The sequence below is a fragment of the Alexandromys fortis genome, unplaced genomic scaffold, assembly GCF_014885135.2.
Source record: "Alexandromys fortis isolate MF-2015 unplaced genomic scaffold, M_Fortis_MF-2015_v1.1 scaffold_80, whole genome shotgun sequence".
Taxonomy (NCBI): Eukaryota; Metazoa; Chordata; class Mammalia; order Rodentia; family Cricetidae; genus Alexandromys; species Alexandromys fortis.
Genome location: NW_026068174.1, coordinates 8,865,839 through 8,887,729, shown reverse-complemented (window position 1 = coordinate 8,887,729; position 21,891 = coordinate 8,865,839). Strand labels below are relative to the sequence as shown.

At 37.6% G+C, this 21,891-nt stretch overlaps 1 protein-coding gene and 1 pseudogene across 1 annotated transcript; one reads left to right on the top strand and one right to left on the bottom strand.

The window, feature by feature from the left end:
• Positions 1–601: 601 nt before the first annotated feature.
• LOC126492347 (olfactory receptor 1468-like) lies at positions 602–1,540 on the bottom strand. Its single transcript, XM_050128708.1, has one exon. It carries the CDS (start codon positions 1,538–1,540, stop codon positions 602–604), a length of 939 nt encoding a protein of 312 aa, XP_049984665.1.
• Positions 1,541–20,605: 19,065 nt separating this feature from the next.
• On the top strand, positions 20,606–21,541 carry LOC126492346 (olfactory receptor 1468-like; annotated as a pseudogene).
• Positions 21,542–21,891: the final 350 nt, after the last annotated feature.

Below are 21,891 nucleotides of genomic sequence, written 5' to 3'. Positions count from 1 at the left end.
AAATCAAGGACAAAGGTAATAGCCTGTATTGTTTTGGGAGCCTCTTGCCCTCAGTTAATCAACAACTTGAAAGGGGGTTCCCCATGTCTATCATTGGAATTTTTGCTAGGTAGCCTGTGATTCTAGTGAGGAACATTATCATATAATTATGCAAAACTTTATTTTAAAAATATATATACACACTCATATACACTATATATGCATTTATAAATATGGTCAAGAACTAAGGTGCTTGCCGACGGCCTTTTCAAGCACCCTGAGTATAATTTATCTCTGTTTCATCCCTCTTTCTCTATGTTATCCTCTTCCCTCCCCAGTTAAAACCCTCCCTCTGATTTTCCCTTTTCCACTTCATAGCACCTGTACCCTACTATTCCAGAAAATATCTGGAGCAAATGCTGGTGAGGAGAAAGACGTAGGCTGATATCAAAGGCATTCCTTCTTCTCTTGACTACTCTACTAAACTTCCTCTCTTTTTTTTTTAATTGAACAGTTGCATGGCATGCTCTTTCCTGTACATAATGAAGGACAACATCTAATATTAAATGTTAATACCAGTACATTTATGTCATAAAATAGATAAAAATTCCACATGCTATCATTACAAAGAGATTTTCCTATTGCAGATAACTCTTATTAGAGCCTGCTTTATGTCTCTGTTTTTCAGGCTGTAAATAAAAGGGTTAAGCATAGGAGTTACCACTGTGAACATCATAGCCATGGTAGTCTCTTTCACAGTTGAGTTATTAGCTGATGGACAGAAATAGAGACCAAAAATTGTACCATAAAACAGAGACACTACAGACAGGTGGGAACCACAAGTGGAAAAGACCTTGTAGATGCCCTTGGCAGAAGAAACTTTGAGAATGGAGGAGACAATCCTTGCATAAGACATAACAATGAGTAGGAATGGTACAATAATGATGGGCCCTCCTGTGATAAATATCATCAGCTCATTAACAGAAGTATCTGAGCAGGCCAGCTTCAGCAGGGCAGATATGTCACAGAAGAAGTGGGGGATCACATTGTTCTCACAAAAAGACAATCTAGCCACAAGTAGGGTGTGCATCATGGAATCAAATATGGTCAGCATCCACAATGGCATCAATAAACTAGCACAGAACTTGGGGTTCATGATGCTGGTGTAATGGAGAGGGAAGCAGATGGCCACATAGCGGTCATAGGCCATGGCCACTAGAAGCAAGCTCTCCATATCTCCAAAAGCCATTAAGAAGTACATTTGTGTCAGGCAATCCACATAGGGGATGGTTAGATCCTGGCTCTGCATGTTCTGCAGCAATTTGGGCATTGTGACAGAGGAGAAGCAGAGGTCAGAGAAGGACAAGTTGCTGAGAAACAAGTACATGGGTGTGTGCAGATGGGAATCCAGTAGAATGAGGATGATGATGATGAGGTTCCCCAGGACAGTGGTGAGGTACATGGCCAGAAACAGGACATAGAACAGGTGCTGGTGCTCTGGGGGGATGGGCAGGCCCAGGAGGAGGAACTGGGAGATGACACTTTGGTTGTTTCGACTCATGATGCCTCCAAAGACTCTAAGAAAAATAATTAAAAGTAATGAAATATCTTAATGTTTCAATATGTATGAGATCATAAGCCAATTCTAGTCTTTTCTCATTTCTTTACTTTTGAATTAATTTTTCTTTAGTTTTTATGTTCTTTAATTTTTATAATTTTTGTTTCACTATACTATGTAATAATCTTGATAGCTTAACTTTTTCACTTGTCCTTGGTAAGAGATGGTGTATGCTGCTGAAACCCACCAATCTATCTCTAATACATAAGAAAAACAGACATTTCTGTTACACACATGGCATTTTGAAAGTTCTACAGCAGTTAATCTTACTCTCACCATAATAATTGTAATCTCTACATCAAAATATGTCCAATCATTACAGGCATGAATGACTTTTCTTAACATTGCTTTAGCATGTCCTAATAGTCTAGTATTGCCTAATGACTCCTAATTGCTTCTGATACACAAAATGTATTGACATATCTATTTCCTACCTGCCTTCTTATTCTAGGAAACTATATATAGTTCAGCCCATCATATAGTTTTATTCTATGAATTTTCTTAAAGAATTTTGTACACACAATCCTCATAATTCTAGGAAAGTCCCAAAATACACACTAACACTTTGATTGCTAGAGTACCATTTAAAAGTCAGATTAGCTGAATCTCTAACATATAGAATTCATTACCTCATTGCTAATTAATAATCTTCTTTGGTCTTTTTAACAGGCATCAAAGGCTCAAAAAAATCCCAAGAGAAATTACCTCCTCTCTCTTCCAACATCTTTCTTCCATGTCTTGTTTCTCATAATATAGCACATTTACACATTAGAGTACTACTCAGCATTAAAAAACAATGACCTCTTGAAATTTGCATGCAAATGTATGGAATTAGAAAACACTATCCTGAGTGAGGTAACCAGATCCAAAAAGATTAATATGATATGTACTCACTCATAAGTGGATACTAACTATAAACAAAGGACATTGAGCCTATAGTTCATGATCCTAGAGAAGCTAAGTAATAAGGTGAGCCCAAAGAAAAACATATATAAACCCACCTGGAAATTGGAAACAGACAAGATCTCCTGAAAAAAGGCGGGATCATGGGGGCAGGGAGAGAATAGAGAGTAGAAAGAGAAGAGGAGAGGAAAAGGGGAGGGTTGAGGAGAACATGAGGGAATTGGATAGTTGACATGGAAGAAGGACAGAGATGAGAGCAAGGAAAGAGATATCTTGATTGAGGGAGCCATTATAGGGTTAGCAGAAACCTGGCTCTAGAAAAATTACCAGGAAACCACAAGATGACCCTAAGACCCTAAGCAATAAAGGAGAGTGGGCTACAATCTTGACTTGCCCTGTAGTCAGACTGATGATTATCTTAAATATCATAGAACCTTTATCCAGCAACTGCTGGAAACAGAGGCAGAGATCAGCATAGGAGCACTGGACTGAGCTCCCAAAGTCCAGTTGAAGAGTGAGAGGAATGAGAATATGAGCAAAGAATTCAAGACTGTGATGGGTCTACCCACTTAAACAGTTTACCTGAGCTAATGGGAGCTCACCAACCCCAGCTGAACTGGGAAGGAACAAGCATAGGACCGAACTAGTCCCTCTGAAAGTGGCTGACAGTTGCATGGCTGGGGCAGACTGAGGAGCCACTGGCAGTGACACCAGGATTTATCCTACTGCATGTACTACTGGCTTTTTGGGAACCTATTCTCTTTGGATTTATACCTTGCTCAGCCTAGATATAGTTGGGAGAGCCTTGGACCTTCCACAAAGCAGTGCTTTACCATCTCTGAGAATTAGATGGGGGTAGGGTGGGAGGGTATGTGGAGGAATGGGAGAAGGGGATGTATTGAAAACTTGGATTGGTATTTTTTTTAATTAATGAAAATTTTAAAAAGTAATTCAAGACCCATTATATAAATTTTATTGCACTTTATTTTTTCTTACCTTGAACTATGTCTATCACATTATATAGATTCTCATCTTTATCTTCCTTTTATCCAGGAATTCAAAACCATCTAATCATATTCTTAGAATTGGAGGTCACCATTTCTTTTCTGAAATATCAAGTCAGCATTCAATTCCAAACCATGGTTCAATTCCAAACCATGGTTCAATTCCAAACCATGACCCATGTCTCAATACTATTATCTTCAGTATGTTTAACCAACACAGGCATTCTGAGGTGGAAATGCAGTCCTCCCTTTCCTGAAACATTCTTCAGATAACAATCTCATTCTTATGGACAAAATTCCTATCATATGCACAATCAATACTTGCTTACCTTGCTTGTACCAACTTCTTATAGTTCAATATGGCCTCATCTGGTACCTGTATTATTCTCATCAGCAATGCTGTACTTCAAGTTGAAGTTTGTGTCTCCATAATTTCTGATTTGATATTCTCCTTATCTGTCACATACTCTTCCCAATTTATCTTTCCTCAATATGACATGGCATATGCTAAGTTAAGCCTTTTTGTGTCCCTACACAGAGTAAGATCTGCTACCATGTATCTGATGTCATCTCACAGATTCTTATGACCTTAAGCAAAGCTATTGTTTCCAGACTGTAAATTCATGCCGGAAAGACCATGCCTGCCCTCATCCTGAACAAGGCCAGTCATGCCTGGATGTGACCCAGTGTAAATGAAGACTTCCTGGCCATTCTGTAGACTGAGACATAGACTTTTTCAAATTTAAGACAAAATGTGCATTAAATTCAATAATTACTCTTCCTCAGTCTTCCAAGAATATAAAGTCACTAAACTTGACATTTTACCATGAAAACTTGATAATCTGTGATTAATTTCACATACATGATCATATTTATAAAAAGTATTAAGGTGGTGAAGATGTTTTGCTCTTTTCAAAATAACAATGACTCAAAATTTTATGCTTCAGTTTATATGACTCTACAGATACTGATGTAAGAAAATAATTGTGATGGATATTTCTTGAAGACCAAAAACAAACAAATACGAAGCAGAAGGGAAGTTTAATCCTTCACTTAAGTTCACCTTCAGATAGTCATGCTTTACCACTGAGTGTGATGATTTTTGTAGGAAGTAGTATATGTCTTGATAGCAGTTTTGATCAAAATATAGTTCTGAATATTTCTATAAATGTGTTTTGTAACATTATTAACACTTAAATTAGTAACTCATAGAGGAAGTAACTCTAAGCCCTCATATTGTAATGAGCCTCTGAAGAGATGAAATAAAAACAGAGAAAAACTACAGTATTTTAGGAAACATCACCCACACTGTTTTGTATTTAAAACTATAACCTCCACTCTTCCAGGGTTTCCAGTCCACAGCTACTGGACTTATCAATTTCCAATTATGTAGGCTGTATTTTAAATAGTTCCTTGTCCTGGTCTTTTTTATCTAGACAACTCTGTCTAACAAACCCCAGTCTATATCAAAGCTGGCAAATAAGAAATTAGAAACACCAAAACATGTGGAGACAGGGGTTGGGGATTTACCTCAGTGATCCTGTCACTATCTAGCATGCCCAAGACCCCGAGTTCCACATCCAACTGGAAAAAAACACAGAAGAGAATGGATGACACACAAAGAGGTGGGAAATCTCTCCACTGACGCTGTTTGACTGAGCTCAGTTACTGCGGTCTCCATCATGCTGATGGTCATTAGGGCAGCTGCACTCATTGTTTAACTTGTGGACGTTATGTTTGATGACAAAGGAAAGAGCAATACAGGGGAAATCGCGCAATGAGTTTCTCATAATTATTCATATTCCATGAGTGAGTGAAGCCCATATTAGGTGGTCTCACACGCAGAGATTACAAAGCAAAGGTCATCTGTGTAGCTTGCTGCTGCTGATCTAATGGACTTTACTTCTTCAATTTTTAAACTTAAAATTCTTGACCTGAATAATAGATGAGAATCTCCCATGGATACAGTTCTAGCAGATAATATAGATGCAACTCCTGTGGGATTCTCTGAAAACACTATCTCTGGTTTGAAGATGGTAGTCAACTTTATAAATGGACACTCACGTGATGTCAGCATGCTGGTTGAAGTGTTCCAGTAAAGACAAAGCTATTTTTGATCTGATCAAAGTGTACTAATTTTCCAAAGCAAAAGATGTACTAAAAGAAGGCTTAGGAACTCCAGAATGGCACCCAATGGCACCTACTCTAAAGAGCTGTTATTAGCTTGAAATAGAAAAAGGCTGTAATAAACCCGATCATTATCAAAATGATTACCAATGCAACTGTGGACAAGGCATTTATACATTATGGCAAAGTGTTGCAACGTATAGAAATGGCAAGGAATGTTAACATACCTGAAAACTCCCAGTCAAACTGTTATAAATCTAGAAATGAAAGATCCATAGGTTGGAAACAAGTAAGGTACCTCCTGATAATTTATCTAGGATGATTGAGGGTGTATTAAGGTCCCTGCTTCAGAGCCTGGTCTTAAGCATTTCTTCCTTAAAAGAACAGGAAAAAACAAACTCTGTAGTCAACACCTTCTTAGATGTCTCCTTTTAGCCATCTCTGGACCCAAGGGCTCTGCATCCCAGCGGAGTCCAGCTCCAGCATGACTCATTAGAGATATGGCAATTATCCAGGACCGATCTAGGACCAATTTTTTCAAAGCCCTGAGGTGGGAGCTGATGATGGCCACTGATCACTCCTGAACATGCCAAAGGGAAGATAGACATGAAGAGAAAGTCAGATGCATACTTACCCTTCTACTGTATGTGGAATGTCCAGGATCTATGTGTAACTCCAGCTTAGGTTTCAAGTCAGCTAAGGGTGTGCTATTTGAAAACCACTGAAGTAATTGTAAGTGCTTTGGGTTTAAAAAAAATGGTGCTTTGATCTAGGCTATCAATGTTGGGAATGGAATTGTTCACAGTATTCTTTTCTTACTCTAAATTTTATTGGCACACAGAGCATGCCTCCTCTTTCATTTCTCATCCTCATGATTTTTGCCCCCTTTCTTCAGTTTTAGTTTGACTAATGGCTTCTTTTTTAATGACTCTATTAAAAGCCAGCTTTTGGTTTCATTGGCTGTCTTTAACATTTGGTTTTCAATTTTAATCGATTCTGTCTGGATTTGTGTGTGTGTGTGTGTGTGTGTGTGTGTGTGTGTGTGTGTGTGTGTGTGTAATTTTTCTTCGTTCCCTTGAGTTCCTAACACAATTTAGGTCTTTTTTTCTTTTCCAATGTTAGTGCTCTATTCTATAAATTTCCCTGTGAATAATGTTTACTGTTTTCCCAATAATTCTGATAGCTGTATTTTCTTTTGTATTGTTCAAAGTATATTTAAGTCTTGGAAACTTAATCCTTTTATCATGGTGAAACAAAGAAAAACGAGAAAAAGAACCAAACTATTTGTATATTGATGAGTACATGATTAAGCTACCCATAGGCAACACAGTAGTTCATGCAAAATTCCAGAGAATCTGAGAATGCATTCTAGAATTACCAGTCTCAGAACCTCACAGGATACAAATCTGAAATTACATGTCAAAAAATTTCCCGATCACTAAATATTATGTAAGCAACAATTTAAAATGCTTCAAATTCTCCCTCACACAGGAGAATACATTCCAGTGCCTCAAAGGATGCCTGAAACCCACAGTAGTGCCAAAATTTTATATTGTGACGTTTTCTTCCATAAAAGATTGACAAAGGTAAAGTTTCACTTACAAATTAAGCACAATAAAGACTAATAGAAACTAATAGTAACAATTTGGTTACAATAGCTAACCATAATTAAAGCCATCTGGTGGTTCTATATTTCTCTCTCTCTCAAAAATATTTCACCATATTACATACTTCATTCACCTTTCTACTCTTGATCATGAGAACTATTGAAATGCCTATGTAACCTAGGCAAGAAAGGTGAATGACATAGGCACTGAGATATAATTTTAGACTGTTATGTAAGCCTCATTTGAAGATTTATAATGAGCCTCCCTGTGTAAGGCTTCACAGCACAAGAGTTGAATTGGTACTAAAGATGGTTGAAGAGCCCCTTTGTCTAACCCAAATGCTAAATGAAGTGATTATTTGTGTCACTTACAAGATGGAGACTGAGAGCATTCAGTTTTCATCATACTACATGGGGCAGCATATCATTTAAAACTGTGAACTGGCTATCTCTATCATTTTCCACTTAATACAGTCAGGCTAAGACTAAATGGAGGGAGCAGAAACAGTAAGTCTTTATTAAGGAAGAGTCAGAGGTGGAAGTCTCTAAATTGCACTATATATGAAGCTGTCAAGGAAACAGTTTGTTTATGCTCATGATTTGAGAGTATAGGGCCACCATTGGTGGAAGGCATAACAGCAGGACTATCAAGCAACTGATCATATTGCATCCGCAGGCAGAAATCTCATTGGTGAACACTGGCATTCCATCATACAGTAATGTGTGTGTAAAATCAAAACTGAAAATTACTAAACATAAAAGGCTTAAGATATATTTTGATATACTATTTTCCTGAGTGGTAAGGTTAAATTTTGGCAAGAGTTTATCTCTTCAAACACTGATTTCAATAGTCAATTTAAATTACCATCATAATTTCAAAAATAATCATTGTGTACAAATTGATTGTGTGACTTTAAAATTCACATGTAGAGCAATTAAAAATTAACTTTTCATGGTGCAGTTATTCTTTTATTGAAAATAGATTTTTTTCATAGAATATATTCTTATTATGATTTCTTCCCGTTTCCTTCCACATAGTTCTCATCCATTCAACTCCATGCTGGTTTCTCCTTGTCTTTAAAAAACAAACCTGATACTTTAAAGAAAACCAAAGAAAACTTACAAAAAGCACATACAGAAACACATTACACAGCACAAATCAGAAACCATAGTATATAAAGCACAAGGCAGTAGTGACATTTCATTTGTACTTTAATATAAAACTTGCCTGAAAATCAGAAAAATAAAACAGCTACACTGGCCAGTCTTGCAGACCAGGCAGTAATGACACAAACCTTTAATCCCAGTAGTTACACTAGCTTGCCATAGAAACCAGGTGGTATCTGTGCATGCACTTAATCCCAAAACATTAGCAGTGCTCCCAATCAGTATGAAGTAGCCCAGAAAACTATGCCCACATTCCCAAAAAAATGGATTATGGATGTTTGTCTTTTTGTTTGTTCACAAATTGTTATGGATAATGGTCAGGAAAAAGCCAAACAATGGAAATTAGATTCAAGGTTCTTGTTTTGAAAAGAATAAAAGGGAGGATTTTGGTAGAATAGAATAAAAGGGTAGGTTATTAAATCTACTCTGGACAAAAAGGGATAATATAGATATAATCTTACTTTTATAAAGGGAAGGTATAGATATGATAGGATAAATGGTTGAATTATTGAATCTACTCTAAAGGGAGGATATAGATATGATAAAATAAAAAGGTAGTTTATTGGATCTACTTTTACAAAATAACTACTAGTTTTAAATGTTTTACATTGGATTGGACTTTTATATACTGTATCCAAATTTTGTATATTGATACAAATTTGGGATTAATTTTGTTGAAACATTTCTAATTTTGTTCAAGGTATTATACCTATACTGCTCATTTAACAATGTAATGCAGATTTCTTGTCCTTAAAAATTATTATTACCAACTGTTTAGAATAAAAAGAAAATGCAGGTTAGTAATTAGTCACCTATTATAATTGAACTTGGAGTCACATTATGTATGTTTTCAAGGTCAAAAAGATTTATTTTAGATAGACAGGTCATCTTCAAGCACTTCAGAGATTACAGAATATGGTATTTAAGATGTTTTAATAGTGTAGGCTCTTTTTTATGACAATGAGACATGTCTGCCTCTGGTACTACTAATCTACTTCATAGAAGATAATGGATATTGAAGAAACTCTGTAGCAAGATGGATGCTTGTTGGTTCCTGGCTGCTCAGCAGCTCAGACCCAAAATAAGGACACAGAAAAAACTATATTATTTAAATAACTGTTTGGCCCATTAGCTCTGCTCTAACTTATTATTGGCTAACACTTACATATTAATTTAACTCATTTCTGTTCATCTGTGTATCACCACATTGCTGTGGCTTACTGGGCAAAGTTTTCAGTGTCTGTCTCCATGGCTTCTCTTCTGACTCTGCCCTTCTTTCTCCCAGCATACAGCCTAGTTTTTCCTGCCTAGTTCTGTTCTTCCCCACCATAGGCTCAAAGCGGTTTTTTTATTCATTAACCAATAAAAGCAACACATAGACAGAAGGACCTCCTACACCAAAACTCTACATGGAGTTTACTTTCTTAGTGCCAAAAGTAAGCAACTGGGCAAGAAAATGCCCTTGCCTTGACTGCTGACAGTGTGTTCTCCTAATTAGACAAGCAGGAAATAAAATAAAGTGACCGCCAAACTTTGTCAAGACAAGGAGGAATAGCCCTTCAGAATATTCTGTTTACAGAAAAATCTGTTGGGTTTGCTATGCCTATAGGCCAAAGACAAATGCCCCAACAAGGCAGAAGAACTTTGGGTGACTATCCAGGCATTACTCACATTTTTTTGGAAGTCACTTACTTACACTTCCTGTTTACTCAGTTAATGTTATTTTCTTCCTGGATGTCTGAGGGATATCATAGAAAGAAAATTATGTACAAGACTTTGGACTTACCAAGATAGTATAGATATGGAGTTATATCTTGGAGTATTTTCTCTGAATTTGTTAAATGCAAATGGACTGGATATTTTTTATGTATTTATTATCTTCATGTATTGTATATAGTTGTTCTTATATTAGTTATAGCCTTTTAATTTTAGTCAAAAGGGGGAAATGTAGGGGCATTTCATTTGCATTTTAATAAATAAAGCTTGCCTAAAAATCAGAAAAGTAAAACAGCTACACTGACCAACCTTACAGACCAGGCAGCAATGACACACACCTTTAATCCCAGTAGCCACACTAGCTTGCCTTAGAAACCAGGCAGTGGGCTGCAGAGATGGCTCAGAAGTTATGAGCACTGACTTCTCTTCCAGAGGCCCTGAGTTCAATTTCCAAAAACCACATAGTGGCTCACAACCATCTGTAATAAGATCTGGTGCCCTCTTCTGGCCTTTAGGCATATAAACAGGCAGACATTGTATACACAATAAATAAATAAATTTAAGAAAAAGAAACCAGGCAGTAGTGGTGCATGCCCTTAATCCCAGAACTAGACAGGATTGTAAAATGGGAAGGAGATGGTTCTCAGTCTCAGTCTCATTCTGAGATTCCTGGAGGCAGGATTGCCATTTCAGACTGAGGTCAAAGGAAGAGCCAGTGGCTGGCTGTTTAGATTTTCTGACCTTCAGGTTGAACTCCAATATCTGTCTCTGAGTTTTTATTAATCATGCTTCAAAAGACAAAGTTTTAAACAAAAAGCCCAGAAAACATACATAACACCCAATCAGAAACCATAACATATAAAACAAAATACAAATAAGGCTTAAAAGAATGCCCAGCCAAAGCAGTGTGAGACAAAAAAAAATCTCCAAAATATTATGTATTCAATCAATACTTAATTACCTGACTTCTACAAACCTCTGCAGTCCAATAAAACCTCACCTGGTGCCTGTATTCTTCTCTTCATCAATACCGTACTTCAAATTGAAGTTTGTGTCTCCATAGTTTCTGATTTGATATTCTCCTTGTCTAACACATCCTCTCCTCTGTGTCCACATTATCTTTTCAGAATATGAAATGATTTATGCTGAATTAAACCTTTCTTGTGTCCCTACACACAGTAAAGCCTGCTACCATGGGTCCACAGCACCTGGAGTCATCTCACAGCTACCAATGGCCCTGATCATTAGTTCCCAACTATTGCTGCCAGAGTGTAAGCTTCGTGCAAGGAAAGCCATGCCTGCCCTCATCCTGAAACAAGGCCAGCCCTGCCTGCATGTGACTGACCCAGTGTTCATTAAGATTTCCTAGCTGTGCTGTAGACTGAGACAAGAATCTTTAGAATTTAAGACAGAAATGCATTAAATTCAAATAATTATTCCTCTTCAGTCTTACAAGAATATAAAGTCCTTAAACTTGACTTTTTACCATGAAAACTTGATACTCTGTGTTTAGCTTCACAAACATGGGTTAATCAAGATGTGAGAATTAGCTGGTAAGAGGCTAGAACTAATGGGCCAGGCAGTGGTTAAAAGAATATAATTTGTGTGTTGTTATTTTGGGTATAAAGCTAGCTGTGCCAGAGCCGGGCGGGATGAAAAGCAGGCCTGCTCACCTCATCACTACAACAGGGGAGTCAGCCTCTGGTGAACTGACTGACTGTATCTTTGCAAAAGACGTTTTTATTGTTACACAATTTACACCTTAGCAAGTCAATTTCCCCATACCAAAACCTCTTATCTGAATCTCCCCAAAGAGAAAATTCCAAAGCAACTCCCAGTCACAGGACATCTTTTTTCTGAGTCCTCCCATAGCCAAGTTTTGCATATCTGAGAGTTGAACTTTTAGGAAACTCTCAGATAAGATTTACATACTTCCAGAAAAACTTGAGGGAGTGGGATAGTCGAGGAGACAGGACAGAGATGAGAGCAAGGAAAGAGATATCTTGATTGAGGGAGCCATTACGGGGTTAGCAAGAAACCTGGCTCTAGAGAACTCCCAGGAATCCCCAAGGATGACTCCAGCTAAGTCCCTAAGCAATAGAGGAGACTGATTTGCCTTGTAGTGAAGCTGATGAATATCTTAAATATCACCATAGAATCTTCACCCAGCAACTGATGGAAACATAGGCAGAGACTTGCATTGGAGCACTGGATTGAGCTCCCAAAGTCCAGTTGAAGAGTGAGAGGAATGAGAATATGAGCAAAGATGTCAAGACTGTGATGGGTTCACCCACTTAAACAGTTTACCTCAGCTAATGGGAGCTCACTAACTCCAGCCAGACTAGGAAGGAATAAGCATAGGACTAAACTAGTCCCTCTGAATGTGGTTGACAGTTGCATGGCTGGGGCAGACTTAGGGGCCACTGGCAGTGGCATCAGGATTTATTCCTACTGCATGTACTGGCTTTTTGGGAACCTATTCTCTTTGGATGATACCTTGCTCAGCCTAGATAGAGTAGTGAGGGCCTTGGACCTCCCCCAAAGGAATGTGCCTTACCCTTTCTGAGGATTGGATCGGGATGGGGTGCGAGGATATGTGGAGGGAATGGGAGGAGAGGTGGGAGTGGGAAATTGGATTGGTATTATAATGAGAAGATAGTTTGTTTTCTTTTTAAATGAATAAATAAATAAATATATTTACATGCTTCAAACAGAAGGTAATGAACACAAAAGGTAGCATTCTCAAAAGGCAGATCAAAGCCAGGTGTTAACATTCAGAAATCAGACCAGCTGCAGAGCTCTGTGTGAACTTTAATTACATTAAAGACAAAAAAGGCTTAATAAATATTTTGATATACTGTTTTCCTAGACTGTAAAGTTAAATTTTGCCAAGATGTTGTCTCTTCAAACACTGATTTCAATACTCAACCAAATTATAATTACAATTTCAACAAGGATTATTGTGTACAAATTGATTGTGTACTCTTATATATAAAGACAATTAAAGCTCAAAACAAACTTTGTATGTTTTAGCCCTTTGTGTTGTTATCCTTTTTTATTGAAAATAATTTTTCCTATAATATATTTTGATTACAATTTACCCTTCAATTCCTCCTAGATCCTCCCCATCCATTCAATTTAACACTCTCTCTCTTGTCCCTTAAAAACCAAACAGGCAAATTTAAAAATAGAAAAATGAAACCCAAATAAAAAGTATAAAAACCTCACCCAACATGTAAAGACACGTACTCACACACATGCATAAAACCTACTGGGAGACAATGGTCTTGTATCCTGTCACTTATATTGTAATGTTTTAATAAAATGCTGATTGGCCAGTAGCCAGGCAGGAAGTACAGGAGAAATGACCAGGCAAGAAGTATAGGCAGGGCAATGAGAAGAGGAGAATTCTGGGAAGAGAAAAGATGTAGTCTGCAGTTGACACAGAGGAAGCCAGATACAGAAAGCAAGATGAGAATGCCTTACTGATAAAAGGTACCAAGCCTCATGGTTAACATAGACAAGAATAATGGGCTAATTTTAGATGTAAGAATTAGTTACTAAGAAGCCTGAGCTAATACTGTGTCTTTCTTTGGGACAGAATGACTGCAGGACTGGGTGGTACAGAAACTACTGCAACATAAAACCCATAAATTGGAAACAAAAACAAGGAAAACCTAGTAGTTTTACATATGACCAACAAGTTTTTAATATGCCTAGAAAAAGCATTATAAGGCAAAAAAAATTGTTTCCAAAAGATACTATTTATTTTGTTAGCTTGCCTTCTACTGGGCTTGAGGACTGCCTTTAGTGTGGTTTGGATACCCACAGAGGCTCCATTGGAGGAAATGAATTTTTCCTTTTTGAGTAGTTGTCAATTAGAGATAACTTCAGGTTAGGGTCAGGGGATCATGCCCACTGCTCCTTCTCAGTGCTTAGATCCTTTTTGACTTAGATTTGTGAAGCCCTAGGCAAACTGTTACAATCTTTGGGAGTTTATATGTACATCAGTTCTGCTATGTCTGGAAGGCTTTGTTTCCTAAGAGTCTTCCATTCCCAATGACTCTTGCAGTCTTTTCTCCTCCTCTTCTACAAAGGTCTCTGAGATCTGAAGAAAGGGATTTAATGGAAATATCCATTTAGTACAGGGTGCTGCAAAGTCTCACAATTTGAGAAGAAACTGATCTATGGATATAGCAGAATGTTGTTAAGACTCATTAGATAGCTAGCGATTTTTATCTAGCAGAGCAATAGATTTGATTTTCCCCTATTTCCATGGCCTGTCTAATCCCAGGTTCCACTCATAGAATGGACTTTAAAACTAATGAAGAAGTTCCCATGGAAATCCCCAAACAACCAAGGCTGTTTCAAATACAGTGGGTGGTGCTCATTAAACTGAAAGCAGAGACCCATTGCTCAGGATATCATTCAAATAACTCACTGAAAATTGGGAAGTCAAATTGGTGCCTACGTAGAGCATTTACTCCTATGTTTTGATGTCCTTGGTTCAGGAAGGTACTCTGCAAGCTACCAAAAGAAAAAAAAATAAACACCAACTGAGCCACAAAACCTTTGACCTATAATCTAACTGCCTGAAGTTATGTTAGGGTAATGGTGGCACAGATCTTGTGAGACTAGCCAACCAATGTCTGATTTGACTTAAGATTTACTCCATGAGAAGAAACCCATATTTGACACTGCTTGGGTAACCAAGAATCAGAGACAAGTTAACCCAGAGACCCTAGGGTAAAACAAAATATTGTTAGTCTAAAAAGAAAAAAATAGCAATAAAATGACTCCTAATGATATTCATCTCTACTCATAGATCAGTGTCTTATTCAGTCATCATCAGAGAAGCTTCCTCCTGCAACATTTGGGAACCTATGATGAGACCCATAGCCAGACATTATTCAGAGGGAGACTCCTTGGAACACACAGCTTTAAATGTGATGTCCTCGTTAGATACCTCCCCTCAGAGGTCAGGGAATTCACAGATGAGGAAGCAGAAAAAATGTAAGAGTCAGTGGAGATAGAGGATACCAGGAGAACAAAGTCCTCTCAATCAAATGAGAGGGCAAACACAGGAAAACAGATCTGCATCTGGTTCTCGGTGTATGTATCTTAGTTTTCAGCTTAGTATTTTTATGGTACTCTTTATAGTGTGAATGAATGGGTCTCTGACTCTTGTGTCTGTTTTGGGGGCTCTTTTCTTTCTATTGGGTAGCCTTGTTCAGTCTCAAGTTGTTAGTTTTTGTTTTGCTTTGTCTAAACAAACAAATAAAAAACAATCAGATAATCACAACTTTTGTGCCACTATTGCAGCAACGTATCATAAAGGCAGGTCACCATTATAGATCCAAAGGTTTAGAGCTGAGTTGCTGTCTGCCTTCCTTTCTAGTAGAATGCAGAGTACCTTCTGGTGCCATGAACATATTCAGTATGGGTAGTCTATCTAGGCACCAGCTTGATTCTCCATGAGATATATTGGTGTTGTTTTCAGCAACAGGTCATTACCATAAATTTGTAGAGAAACCTTCAGGACAGTATTGCATCTAATAGAGTTATTGGCCAAAGAGGCACCTAATTATGGTACAAAATATCTATATGCAAAAAGGACCCCAGTCCACCTGCCTTATTGTTTAAAATCAATTTTTTAAGAAGTACATCAGAACAGTGTTTGCAAAAGGAAATCTACTACAACTTTTTTCTCTCTGATCCAGAGAGGTCTCAGTGCAAAAACTGGAGAGTGTCTTCAGAAAGATGGAGGTGAGGTGCTGTCAAGTTCACCTGGTTAAAGTTCTGCTGCTGTGGCTGATACAAGGTTTGTGATGGAAAACATACGGTAGCATATAAAGTGTACATAGTTCCCAAAGGGTGTGTTCTTCTCCTGGGGAATGCAGCAACAGTTTCACTGATACCGAAGTTGAGGATACTCTTCAGCTGTGTCTGTTCCTTTGGTCAGTTTTTCATTGTATGTTTAAAGAGCTGAAATAAACTTTTTAAATGCTGAAAGGGCTATTCTACTAATGATTTCAGATATTTCTGTCCATAGCCACTTGACTTAACATTTCTGATCTCACACTGAGGTGATACATCAATATAAGAATATAAGAGAAGAAAAGTACCCACGTGATGGTAACCAGGAAGCAAAGAGTTAGAGATGGTGCAATAGAAACAAATGTACCCTTCAAAAGTATGCCTCCAAATAGAAGTACCCTCCAAATAAATCTACATTATATTTTCTTCAGTCTCTCCATAATGACATCATATTATGAGTCCATCACTGGATGGATCCATTGACTATGTCAAGGATGTAAAAATCTGTCACATCTGCAGTCTTTTGAACACTGTTTTTGGAAATAGACCTTCAACACACACATTTGAGGAAATATTTCATAACTAAAGCATAATACTTCTGTAAAATACTATAAAAGAGCAGAGTTGTCATTCTCTGTGGGGTGAATGATACTCGTTATTAAGGAAGATCTTGAATTTTATACACAGGTAGAACAAAAAATTGAGCTTATAATACTGAAGAATTTTTGGCTACCATATAATATTTCCATGTACAAAATAAATTTTAATAAATCTGTAACAAACTAATGATTATAAGACCAACTAACATATAAATTCCCTGGGAATGAAAGTTTCAGCATATCACTATATACAGCAACTCTGCCACATCTGAACCAGAAGATGGGAGCCAAGTGCAAGGAACAGGCACTGAAATCGGAAATTACAAATGTCATCATGGTTCTGTGGTCAATGATAGGATTACAATAGTAGGATAGGACATTAAGTTTCACTTAGAGAGGTAAGGAGCCAAAGTATTTTAAAAGTTATTGACCTGACAAGTAATTGAACATGATTTGAGGGAGTTATTTTTTATTATTTATTGACATAGATATAAAATTAGCCGGTATACACCTAATCTTTGTTAGTAGTGTGTGTATCTCTCCTAGAGCCTGTGTACAGCAAGTTGGACTGAACTGAGAGTGGATCACATGGGAATATTTTTGTTGTAGTATGTTGACATAAAATTTGATGGATTCTAGTGTGAATTATTATAATATTTTAAATCATTCATATTATGGTGCTTAAGTACTTTAGAAGTCTCCTGACTGTACCTTTTAACCCTCCCTAAGGTAGGTTCTAGGCTGCCAATCCCCAATGGTATCAATGACTACGTGTCCATTTGTGTAAGGTTCTAGGCTGCCAATCCCCAATTGTATCAATAACTACGTGTCCATTTGTGTAAGGTTCTAGGCTGCCAATCCCCAGTGGTATCAATGACTACGTGTCCATTTGTGAGTTTCATGCCAGTTCCTCCCTCCCCCTAAAATAACCAGATGTAATCAGGGCTGTCTGTATCAGTCCCTATTACAGGACTCTTAATTGGTTCTAGAAAGGTCCTGATTAATTAATTTTTATTTATTTGAGTTTTTTAAGGATCTGGACTCCTCTGGGAGTGGGTTCCCTTAGGCCCAGGAATGAGTAGAATGGGAGATAAGAGCAGGGATGTTACACAGATCATGAACACAGAGGCGTTACTTCCTAGCCTGCAGTTAATAAAGGGAACAGGCTCAGGATTGGGTCATAGAGCCACTTGAAGACATCCTAGGTGAGCTGGGAAGAGTCCTGACTAAGAGACTTTTAATGTCCTTCTAACCCAAAAGTCTAGTTTCCAAGGTTATATGATATTCTGCAGGGTTGAGTTATGTGACAACTTCTCTACTCTGTACCTCTCTGTCTTTCACATCTTCCTAAGCATTTCACTAATATTTCCAGATATATTTGTTAGTAATAATATTCATTAATACCCATGAACACTATAATCTTATCAAACTCTATCACATCAGTGTAACACTAGTTCAGTAATCCATACAGGTTTGATGCAGTAGTTCTGAAACTTTGTTTTATTGTAAAAACAATTGGAGTGATTTCAAAATTTTTGAATAGATCGTCTCTCAGGAATGGTACTTGAAATTTTCTGAAGAATCCAATGATGGGAAAATTTAAAAGTAGCTTGGTCCATTTACAACAGCAACTGAATTTCTATGGCTGTTAGTTAAAAATAAAAGTCAGAACTGAAGGAAAACAAGGGATGTTGGAAAAAAGATATCCTGGTGTCTTTCACTTACTATAAATTTTAGAAGCACCACCTTAGATTAATTGTAGACAGGGAACTTGTAGTTTCATGGCTCAGAAGGCATGAAGCTGTTGTCTCTTGCACACAGCATCTACATATGAACTACCTCATCTGTAATTCACTCTAGACACCAGAGATGGGATCTTCTCAGGTACAAGAGAGGCAAACCTCTAACTCTGTAAGGAAAGAGTATTTTCCCTCCCTTAACAGCAGCAGATAACTAACTTCCTTAGGTTGGAGTTTTCCTTCTAGTACTTTCTGTAGGCTGGATTTGTGAGTAAGTATTGTTTAAATCTGGTTTTGTCATGGAATATCTTGTTTTCTCCGTCTATGGTGATTGAAAGTTTTGCTAAGTATTATAGTCTGGGCTGGCAACTGTGGTCTCTTAGTGTCTGCAGAGCATTAAGAAACCAGGACCTTCTGGCCTTCTAAGTTTCCATTGTGAAGTCGGGTGTTATTCTATAGATCTGCCTTTATATGTCACATTGCCTTTGTCCTTTGCAGAATATTATCCTTTTTTATTTTGTATGTTTAGTGTTTTGATTATTATGTGACAAGGGACTTTTGATTTTGTCCAATATATTTGGTATTCTGTAAGTTTCTTATACTTTCATAGGCATGTTCTTCTTGAACATTTGGCAAGAAGTCAAAATTATAGGCAAGAGTTAAGGTTCATAACTTTGTCAAAGAAACACTAACAGCAGTGGTTACTCTAGTTTGATAGAAATTGGGGTCTTTAAAAGTGCATGAGTGCATTTCCAGTGCAAAAAGCAATATTAGAGGCATATTGCCTAAATATAGTCAGCATGCAAGAGGTTCCTGCTGCAGTATAAAGGCAGACATGACTTCCTTTAATGGATTTACAGCCTAGGGGGAATCAGTGATAAACAACTGACCAAGGCACCGAGTGTTGTAGGATGAGTACCATGGAAAAATGGTAATAAGTCTTACCTACCTTAGACAGACTTGGGAGATTTATCTTAGAAATCCACACCTACCGTACCTGAAGGATAGATGGTAATCCAGGTGAGTGGGAGCAGTAGGAAGGAACTTCTACACAGAAGGAACACCAGTTTAGAAAAGCAGAGGACTGAAAACTTTACCCTCAAACCTTGCATTACTGGAGATGGAGCGCAAGAGTCACTGTGTGACCAAATGCGACTGTGGCTGTAGGGAAGACTGGGCACTGTAATGACAAGTGTGCCCCTGAAAGAAATTTAGCTTTAATCTTAAGTGCAGTGAAATCCACCAACAATGCATTCAGCAAGGAAGAATAATTGGATTTCCACTTTACATGTGAAGAGAAAAAGAAAGCCATTTGAAAAGAGTACTGAGGCTTCGAATGAGGGAGGCAAAATGAGAGTTGGTTTCAATAGTCCAAGTGAGATTATGCCCTTTTCTGGGGTAGCAATATTTAGGACAAAGGTGATTGAAATGAAAATAAAGTTTAGGAATTATAAGTTTTACTTGATGGGGTATATATAGTGAAAAAAAAAAGAATGAATGAAATAAATCTCTGATTTCTGCTTTGATCATGATTCCTTTTACTGGTATGAGAGGCTGAAGGAGGATGGGTAAGCAAAGGAATAGGGTGAATGTGGAAGTCTTATTTGGAATCTGCTGTGTGTTCAATGCTTGTGACACATTCTAGGGAAAATCATTTATCCTTAGAAATTAAAGATCTGTAGGATAAAATAGAAATACAACCTGAGTCCTATATGGTAATTTAAACCATTCAAATGTATGACATTTTCTTTGGGATAAATATAGAATCATAAATTGAGACTGTTCACACAAAGACCTGGGAAATATTGCAAATGCAAGAAACTGAAAGAGCTGAAGCAAATCATAATCACTGAGGACACATAACCAATTGGCAATTAAGAGGAAAGCTAATAGATTTTGTATCTCATATAAAAGTAGAACTTAGCACTTAGTCTTCCTACAACTTGTTCTGACATGTTTTATCAATATCCATGGGAAGCCTGCATTTTTCTGATTAGAAACGGATGAGGAATGGATGGAGGAAAGAAAAAAGAGCAGGGAGGGACTTTGAGGAGAAATGGAAGAGAAAACTGAGGTGAGGTTGTAAATCAAATAAATGAATAAATGAACAAAAGAGTAGAATTTAAAGGATGTAATACTGAAACATGCAAAATTTACAAAACAATTAAGACATTTATGGTTATAAAAATATTTTGCAACTTACCTATAGTAATAATATTTTGATGACTGTGGGATGAATTATCCTAAAGGACATGTCTTAGAGGTATAATCATTTTATTTGAAAATTTGACGGATCCTACCATTTTCCTTACAGATATTATAGAAAGATCATGCCTGAAAACAACTGAACAGGCATCTCCCAGTTCCTCCTGCTGGGCCTTCCCATCCTCCCAGAGCACCAACATCTATTCTATGTTTTGTTCCTGGCCATGTACCTCATCACTGTCCTGGGGAACCTTATCATCATCATCCTCATTCTACTGGACTCCCATCTGCACACACCCATGTACTTCTTTCTCAGCAACTTGTCCTTCTCTGACCTCTTCTTTTCCTCAGTCACAATGCCCAAGTTGCTGCTGAACATACAGAGACAAGTCCCACTCATCTCCTATGCAGGCTGTCTGGCACAAATGTACTTCTTTTTGTTTTTTGGAGACCTTGAAAGTTTCCTCCTTGTGGCTATGGCCTATGACCGCTATGTGGCCATCTGTTTCCCCCTTCATTACACCAGCATCATGAGCCCCAAGCTCTGTGTGAGTCTGGTGGTGCTGTCCTGGGTACTGACCACATTCCATGCCATGTTGCACACTTTGCTCTTAACTAGATTGTCTTTCTGTTAAAACAATGTGATTCCCCATTTTTTCTGTGATCTATCTGCCCTACTGAAGCTGGCCTGCTCTGATATTCACATTAATGAATTGGTGGTATTGATCATAGGAGGGCTTGTTGTTGTACTTCCTTTTCTACTCATCATAACATCTTATGCACGAATTGTCTCCTCCATCCTCAAGGTCCCATCAACTCGAGGCATCCACAAGGTCTTCTCCACTTGTGGCTCCCACCTGTCTGTGGTCTCCCTGTTCTTTGGGACAATTATTGGTCTCTACTTATGTCCTTCTGCTAATAACTCTACTGTGAAGGACACTGTCATGTCTATGATGTATACAGTGGTGACTCCCATGCTGAACCCCTTCATCTATAGCCTGAGAAACAGAGACATGAAAGGAGCCCTAAAAAGAGTGTTTCAAAAGAAAAGTCTCTTCTGACTGTAATAATCACCTTTTGAATGTTTTCATAGCAACATCAGGTAGATATAATGATATTAATATTAGCATCTCTTGACTTTTCCCTTACTTTGAGCTATTTTATTAACAATTTACTACATAATTATTCAACATTCATGAATGTGAATACTATTATTCAGTTATTTAAAAATGTCAATTTAACCAGGGATCACACTGTGCCTTCATTCCCTTGTGATTTAGAAAAAAATTGTATAAGAATTCTTATGCAATGTACTGGCTTTTTGGGAGCCTAGTCTGTTTGGATGCACACCTTCCTAGACCTGGATTGGGGGGGGGCTTGAACTTCCCACAGGGCAGGCACCCTGACTTCT

Bases quoted from the DNA above. Each gene is read 5' to 3' on its own strand.
- LOC126492347 (XM_050128708.1), bottom strand. From the start codon at position 1,540: ATGAGTCGAAACAACCAAAGTGTCATCTCCCAGTTCCTCCTCCTGGGC.